Below are 8,624 nucleotides of genomic sequence, written 5' to 3' on the forward strand. Positions count from 1 at the left end.
AAAATCAGAAGGGAGGGGAAAAAAATGAGGAGGAAAGTAGTACCAGGTGGGAGCGACAGGAGTTTCTGCTACATTCAATCTACAACACATGTGGAGTAGCGTCATAGGGTTGTCATTGAGTAAGAGCCTTCCGTGTGTTTTGTAGATCGGCGTTCTCCCGGAACGTCGCGCTCACATGACTTGTCCCAGCTAGTTCTAAACAAGAATGACCACACTGCCGTGTGTTTTTATTCCCGCCCCCCCTCCCCGGCATATACTCGTCAGGCGAAACACCAATAGTCGCTTCTGTTTAAGGCAGGATTGCCACAATAAGGCCAACCCGAGTGCCGCTGGTTTGAAAGAGTGGACAAGGTAAGCAACGTTTGTGCATTGTTATTTATTTATTTATTAAATAGTGAGTCAAATGGTGATCCAGTTGGAAACGGTTTAGTCCGTAAATGAATTACAGACCCGAATAATGAACGCTAGCTAGCTTAGTCAAACTCTTGCCACTGAACTGTACCTATTGGGATACTTCAGCTCAGTCGGTTCATTTTTTCATGTTGTTACCAGTGTTCAGTTTGTTTTCTCTCCTGTGCGTGATACTTGGCACAAACAGACGGCCGCAAACATAGACTTGAGTTTCGGGAATGTAGTTTCTGTTTAATAGCTAGTTGTTAAACGGCAATAATAATGGTATTCGTGGCTGTTGTTATTGCTACAAAATGAGCCAATATGAACTGCACGTCAGTGAACAAACAATAATTCAGCACTATTCTGAAATTGCATAGGCTAGAAATATATATAAAATAATAATAATAATAATAATAATAATAATAATAATAATAATAATAATAATAATAACAATAATAATAATAATAATAAAATAAAAAGTTTTGTCAGTTGCCATTGTTCAGTAGAGATGGGGGAACATGGATGCATGGACTTGGTCGTCTGACAGATTAGATTATTTGACCATGTATATTGATTTTATATCCATGTGTCAGTAAACGGCTGATTCTTCTGAAAGTCCTTGGCTTGTCCCACCAAGGACGTTGTTTGAAAGTGGAAAGTCCCCCCTGCGACGAGTCACCGGTGAAATTGTCTTTCTAATGATAATGTAATAAGAAGATTCTTTGAGAAGCGATTTCCACCCTCCAGCCTGATACCTCAGATTTCCTCCTGTTTGTTAATCTTTCCTGCTGAAATTGCTGTTGTGTGCAACTCTGCAAACAGCCTCGACTTGTTCTCACTTCCTAAAAAGAAAACTGTTGAAGGCTTTGGGCTATTTCTGACTTTTGTATTTCACATCTAAAGGTTCCAGACCAGCAACGCACCTCGGAAGAGAACCTAACCCTGAGTTTGAAAGTTTGTGGGCATCAGGAAGAGGCCTTGTTCATGCAGGTTCGGCCATTTCTTGTGAAATCAGGAAAATAAGCGTGGTCATTTTTGCATTGTTTTCAACAACAAACGTCAACATGACTGATATGTTGAATTTTACTCCTGACTGTCAGATGTTTATTCCACATCCATTTTTTTCTCTGCTGATTAGTGCACATGCATACGAGTATGTGTCTGATGATTGACCTCCGCTCTGTATTTTGTCCAACAGGTTTTTTCTGACTTTTCTTTAACCTGAATAAATATTTGTGAGTCATCCAAGTATCATGCTGCAAATAAATGGCCACTGCACCAACTCGCGTCCTTTGGATGAAAGGGAGGACAGCGAACCCCTCATCGAGAATGATCCCAGTGAGTTTTCTGTCCTTTCATTTAGCATAGTAGTGGCAGTTGTGTTCCTTATAGTACCACAGTAGCAGTTTTTATCTGTTATGTAATATCCAATGAGGAAATCATCCAACAGTAGAGCTGCAATGAAAGTGAAGGTGCAGTGCTGTTTGTACAACTGAAATGAGGACCTGGGAAAGAGGTTGTCAAGCTGAAATTAAGCAGACAGCAAATAAGATAAAGAAATCAGAAAAGGACAAAGTAATAGTTTGGCGCATTTCTCATCACATACAAGATGACAATATTTCAACACTTGTCTGTTTGATGCGGTCAGTTCCTCCACAGTGCTGCTCGGTTCGCCTCAGCCTGGCCGTGTTGATGTTCTTTGGCTTCTCCGTGGTCTACGCTCTTCGTGTCAACTTCAGCGTCGCCATGGTGGCCATGGTAAACACGACTGCCTCCAAACCGGCACCAAACTCCTCAGTGGTCCATACCTGTCCACCTTTGCCTGATGAGGTCAACACCACTTTCCAACAGCTGGACGGAGTAAGAAAGAGTCTTTGAAACTTCTCAGAACAGGCTTACCTGCTGCTGCAAGCTGTTTCTCGCTTCTTGTATTTATTTCTCTCTCTCCGTGAACCCCCCCCCCCGTCCACCGTCCACCGTCCACCATCCACCGTCTTGCCTCAGGTCCCTCAGTATCCATGGGATTTGGAAACCCAAGGCTGGCTGCTGGGCGCTTTCTTCTTTGGCTACCTATGCACACAGATTCCGGGGGGCTACCTCTCGGGTCACTACGGCGGGAGCCTCTTTCTGGGCCTGGGCGTGCTCAGCACAGCTGTCCTCACCATGCTCACCGCTCCAGCCGCTCAACTGGGCTCATACTGGCTCTTTGCTCTGCGGGTGCTGGAGGGCATTGGAGAGGTGAGCGAGTGAGTGCGTGAACAGATGTGGGCACTAGCTCATCAAATGACCGTAGAAACTGGCACAAATTCAGGTGTAAAAAAATCTTGCACCAAGGTTAGCATGTGGTTCGTGAAACGGGGAAATCTTATTGCAAAGTGGGCTCGTGTTTTTATTTTAGGGTCTTCATGATGAGGAAAAAAATGTGAGTCCTGAGACTCCACTCGTTGAGAACCACTCATGTAAACAACTGTATTTAATAAATTGTCTGTTGTTTTGCTATCTTGCGGTATTACGGGTACATTTACCAAAGTTCTTGCTCTTATTTGTTCATATAATTTTGTGCTATTTATTTACTGGCTACATGCTAAAAGCCAAACATGTACACACACTGATAGATTTCACATCCCATCAGTCAACTCACTATTTCAGGTTCAGAGTTCGCACATCTTGAACACACTTTCGTAAAGGACCAACTTGTACTTACCCAGGCTCCATGTCTCTTTATCCATCTGATGACCTCATGCTGTGTTTCTCCAAGGGTGTGACGTTCCCTGCCATGATGGCAATGTGGGCCCGCTGGGCTCCGCCCCTGGAGCGCTCTCGTCTCATGACCATATCTGGACAGGGGTCCAACTTTGGGGCATTTTTTGCCCTGCCACTCACAGGTTACATCTGCCAGACGTTAGGCTGGCCTGCTGTCTTCTACATATGTGGTGAGGGAGGAGACACTCAAACACAAACACCAGTAGGTCATGGCAAACCTTAAGGGCAAAAATAACAAATAATAAGATGAAGTGCAAATAATAACTGTTGCCTTATTTGACAAACTTAATCCTGACAATATAGTCATTTTTGTGCACTGAAAAGGTTCTTCTTTGTCTTGCAGGGGGCGTGGGTTGTCTCTGGGCGGTCCTTTGGTTTAGTTTGGTCTCTGATGACCCCCGAACACATCGCAGAATCAGCGAAGAGGAGAGAAATTACATCGTTAACTCCATTGGACCTCAGGTTGGACAAAAAGCTGCTTCAACACTGCCTCGTGCGACATGCAGTACACGTCACTCAATCCTTATTTCACGTTATCTCCCGTGCAGCTGAGAATAGCACACGGTAGACAGTGTGGCAATTAGTTCCAAAGGATCATCCTTATCTTCCCAGACAGCAAAATGTTTTCTCTTAAAATTTGACTGTGATTCCCTGTTGAAAGCCTATTATGTAACATCCGTGATGAGCAAATCTGTTGAAAGCAAACACCAACATTTGTTTTTTGTTTTTTTTATCTTGGAATTTTAGTATAACATTAGTATTAGCTATAAAACAATAAATTGCTGTCAAATTGGTTGTCTGAGTGACCGGCCCTGCAGACAGCGACTGTATAGATAACAAAATATGGTCACTTCCTCCTAATTGTTTTAAATAAAACAGAAGTTATTTATTTTCGTGATCTTATTTAACTAAAACATATGTAAAAACAGACATTCTATAAGTTATTTACATCTGTTGTTCTGACAGTAGATTCTTATAAAAGTTACACTTTTAATGTTACACATTTAATGTTTGTGCGTGTTGCGATGTAACAGCCAAACTAAATGTTTTCCCCCTTTCACAGAGTTCCACGTTAAACAGATAAGAGGCAACTCTTATCTATTTCCACCTCCTGTTCTCTCTGAAAGCTGCTTTCTCTTCCTATTATCTACCTGTGGGTTGCTTAATAGATAATCATGACTTGTCAGTGTTATTTTTAAAGACACAATAATGACATGAACACCTTTTGTATCATCTGTTATTGTGTCTGTTTAAATGGCGACTACCACTTCTCAGCCGCTCATTTCCGAGACCCGTTAGCACTTTGTCCTTTGTAACCTCACCTGACCTTAAATTTCAGGGTCAAGGACACAGTTGGTCAGTTCCCATCATCCCAATGATACTGTCGATCCATCTGTGGGCCATCATTATCTCTCAGATGTGTTTCAACTGGTCCTACTACACCCTGCTCACGTCCCTGCCCACCTACATGGACAACATCCTGCACTTTGACCTCAAGTCGGTGAGTGCTGGATCCATCTCTTTCTCCCATTTGTGCTTGACCGTCGGCTCTGTAAGATGCTCTAATGTCCCAACTCTGCTCTGTGTGTCGGTCCAGAACGGTTTCCTCTCTGCGCTGCCGTACCTCGCCGCCTGTTTAGTTGCCAATGCGTCAGGTTTCGTCGCTGACTTCGTCATTGCACGCAGGGTGTTCAGCCTCACTGTTACACGGAAAATCTTTACTCTCGCAGGTAAGGTGGACTTTTATGAAGGGCTGTACTGTTATAAAGTGGACTTGTTCTTATAGATAGTTCACTTGCTCAGGAAAAAATGTCAACGTTCTTCCTGTGCAGCAAATGTCTCAAAATGTTGTTTTTTTTTTTAATTGTTTTTTTTATTTTTTATTTTTTTATTTTTTTTTGGTAAGACAATGAGGCTTTTTTGAATAGCATTTTCATCATTGTTTGGGTTGCTCATGCTCCAGCTAAAACCTACTCATTTCATTATAATTCGAAGAATAAAAGTTTCCAAAGAAATCATCTACATGTCTCTGAAATACATTCAGGGGAATTGACATGACATGACAAAGACAGTGAATAACATAACATTTTACAATCAAAAGATGTGCTTGGTAATATTTCAACTTATTAACCCTCGACTAAAAATATTATTGTTTAAAAACACAGAAGAAATAATACTGTCCAAAAAAAAAAGTTTATTGCTTTCATTTAATTGTTTTGCCAAACTGAGCATGGCCATTATTAATTATTGACAAACAGGTGTGCTGGCTGGAACAACAAAGTGGTTCACTATTAACTACAAGATCGATGAATGAATTTGTTTGATTATTTTTATTACTTATTGTTATGACGCTTTTCTGTAAAAATTTTAGATGGCGCAATGCTTCCCCCTCCTGGTGCAAAGTCATAGCTGAACACTAAAAGACACCATCCTCATCTCCACTCTCATTGCTCTGCAGCCATGTTGCCGTCTGCAGCCTTCCTATTGGCCGTAAATTATGTGGGCTGCAACCACACCCTGGTCGTCACCTTTCTCACCCTCTCCACCGGCTTGGGAGGGATCGCCAGCTGCGGAATCTACATGAACCAAATAGACATTGCCCCCCGGTGGGTGTTGCTCTACCTTCAGAATCAGTCAAATCTGTAATGTCCCTAAGGGGCAATTTGTTTTTCAGAATAACAGTGGTTGTGCATGCATTTTGTGTGATACTCTTCATCACTTCAGTCTTTTCTGCATGTATGAAAATATAATATAATCCTGGGAATATATTTTTGTCCTGAAGGTACGCTGGGTTTCTTCTTGGAATCACCAACACATTTGGGACAATTCCTGGGGTTTTGGCACCAATTGTTACAGGATACTTCACAGAGGACGTAAGTGTTGGGATGAAAAGGACTGAGGAATGATTTTAAGTAGGTCTAACTTTGGCGAGAGCGAAGGAGAGAGGGAAGGAGAGAGTGAGAGGATATCCTGCCACAGTTACAAAAATATGAAAGTATCATTATATTTACAAAGTAGTGTGAAGAGAACACATTTTCAGATTTTGGTAGAAATTATGCAATGTGTAAAATAACTTAAAGGTGGGAGTAAAAGGGAATGTGATGTTTGTTAGAACACATTTTTCTCATGCTGTCTTCTTCCCCTCTGCTCGTCAGCACTCTCTGGAAAGTTGGAGAAAAGTGTTCTGGCTGGCAGCAGGCATCAGCCTCTTTGGGAGTCTCTTCTACAGCATATTTGGCAGCGCAAAGATGCAGCCGTGGGCCATGACAGAGGAGGAGAGAGAGGAGGCCGAGCAGAAGAGGATCAGGTCGGCCTCCACGTAAAGGATTGACATGCGCTGTTCAAATAGGATTTTTTTGTTTTTTGACAAATGTTGCACAACTTTAAAGGCACATTTACCCTTGTTGCAAGGGTGTTTCCAAAGTGAAACTGTCACTGGACCACAATGGATTGAGCAGGAATAGTTTTATTACAATGTATTGGTGAAAATATATTTGTGCTCTGAAAAGGTTTATACTCAGGGGAGTATTATTTAGTTTCAAAATAGTGCCAAGACCTGATTATTTTGTCAGGATTACAGTAAAGCCTGAAGCTTTAAGTGCCTTTTTTTCCCTTTAATTGGGGAATGTTGCGCAGTCCTGGTAAAGCTGCCATCACTTTAGTAGTTGCAATGTATAGTTGTACAGTCTATGATTTGTTGTTTGTTTTTTTCAAACCTTTTAAGTGACCAAATGAAATAGTTTTTTGTCCTTTTTTTTTTTTTTTTTTGCTTTTTAAGGAAGTACGCTGTGTTTGCAGTTTCTCTCGGACTGCAAGTGTTGCCTTTGTAACCTGGTTCCCAACCACTATAATGATATTGGGACCAAAAGAAGCACTTTATCCAAACAAAGGGGAGGTTCTTTGTTAGGAATAAACTTTTGTCAAATAAACTTTTGACTCTGAGAATCTTCCACTATGACTTTATCGTGCTGTATGTTGTAATTTTGTAAATGTATGTTTACAGAAGTTTATTTTTTAAGGTTTTACAAACTGCTACTTTCTCAACTAAAATCATCACTCTTGTACCCATAAGATGACATTTTTAGACCATGTTTATGTCCTACAACTAATGAAACTAGGTGGAAACACAACTTATATACATTTTATTTTTAAAATATATTAAATAATTTATATATCCTCTCTTTTAATATAATGTTACATAATGTTAGAATGTTTGTGTTATGTACTTCTTTGAATAAGTATAAATGGTGTTTTACTGTAGAAAAAGAAGAAATTGAGGGGTCTCTGAAAATGTATCCTGTGAACTGATTTGTGCGGGGGGTGTCTTTGGTACAATTTTGTAATTGTAATGTCCTGTAAGTGTTTGCAAGTCACATAATGCTTCCATCTCAGACTCAGCTATGTGCCCTTTACATTTATGTTATGCTACATTTCATTTGAAAGAGTGAATCAATATTCTTAAATTTGTAATTCAAGAGAACACCATTAAAATGTTTTCATTTTGTGTGAACTTTCCTTGGCTTTTGGTCAAACTCAAATTGTGTGAATTATCCCTGTAATCGCATTGTATTTTTAACCTACAATGTTCATTGATTAATGATTATTTCTAATTATTGACAACTTTTTTTTTCTTTTTTTTTAATTCTTTCACCAAATTCTGAGACGAGGAGGACAGCGACAAATTCTGCTCTGCTGGCAGCTTGTTTTCATAAGTTACGTACTATATTGCTGTCTGACCTACTACTAGAGCAACAAAAAAAATCGGAGGCGGAGTTTTGGCCATAGAAGTAGTTGCATGTGTTTTTAACCCGGCAGAGCGTCACCCTGCAATCCAATTAAATCCGGTTTGGTGTAACAGGATAGATGGTCCCCCGGCATAAGGGAAACTCGACAGTACTGTTTATGCCGGTACTGTTATGATTCGAATCGACCTTTGGAGGGTAGGGGTAATAAGAACAAATAATAAAAAAAAAAATCTCAGTCAGATGCCTTTGCAGTATCAGTATTATTTAAATGTTTTGGCCGTTTCACTGAAACACGCAAGATGTGACACGAATGCAGACAAAAGTATGGACACCCACAGAGAACGCTTCGTTTGCACGTGTGAAAGTCAAGAAGACGTGAAGCTCACAATGTAATGTAAATTTATTTTAATTTACGTTAAATGCAAATGATGAGTTACGTTCAGCCTACTGCCACTAACTGCCCAAATGGTTCTGATGAATATGTGAGAGACGTTTTACTTTAGGGTGTGAAACAGCCAAAAGTCTGGACACCCACAGGGAACTCTGTTGTACGTGAGAAACCTCAGACATTGTAATGTGCATTTGTTAAATTTTCATTACACACTACCCTGGTCACGTTATAGTTACTTTGTAGCTGCTGAAAAGTGGCCTCAGTCAAAGGATTGTTTTGCACACCAACATAAAGAGTGAGACAGTGGAGCCATCTGTCTGTGCTCACATGAA

General features: G+C 40.5%; 1 protein-coding gene across 1 annotated transcript; it reads left to right on the top strand.

The window, feature by feature from the left end:
- The first annotated feature begins 71 nt into the window (after positions 1-71).
- On the top strand, positions 72-7,065 carry LOC142890977 (sialin). The gene is made up of 11 exons (XM_076030361.1): positions 72-351; positions 1,592-1,731; positions 2,042-2,253; positions 2,398-2,631; positions 3,152-3,326; positions 3,500-3,618; positions 4,496-4,657; positions 4,754-4,886; positions 5,615-5,762; positions 5,939-6,029; positions 6,312-7,065. Exons 2-11 carry the CDS (start codon positions 1,647-1,649, stop codon positions 6,477-6,479), a joined length of 1,527 nt encoding a protein of 508 aa, XP_075886476.1. The 5' UTR covers positions 72-351; positions 1,592-1,646; the 3' UTR covers positions 6,480-7,065.
- Positions 7,066-8,624: the final 1,559 nt, after the last annotated feature.

The sequence above is a fragment of the Nelusetta ayraudi genome, unplaced genomic scaffold, assembly GCF_046127955.1.
Source record: "Nelusetta ayraudi isolate G7.1 ecotype Tasmania unplaced genomic scaffold, CSIRO-AGI_Nayr_v1 ptg000027l, whole genome shotgun sequence".
NCBI lineage: Eukaryota > Metazoa > Chordata > Actinopteri > Tetraodontiformes > Monacanthidae > Nelusetta > Nelusetta ayraudi.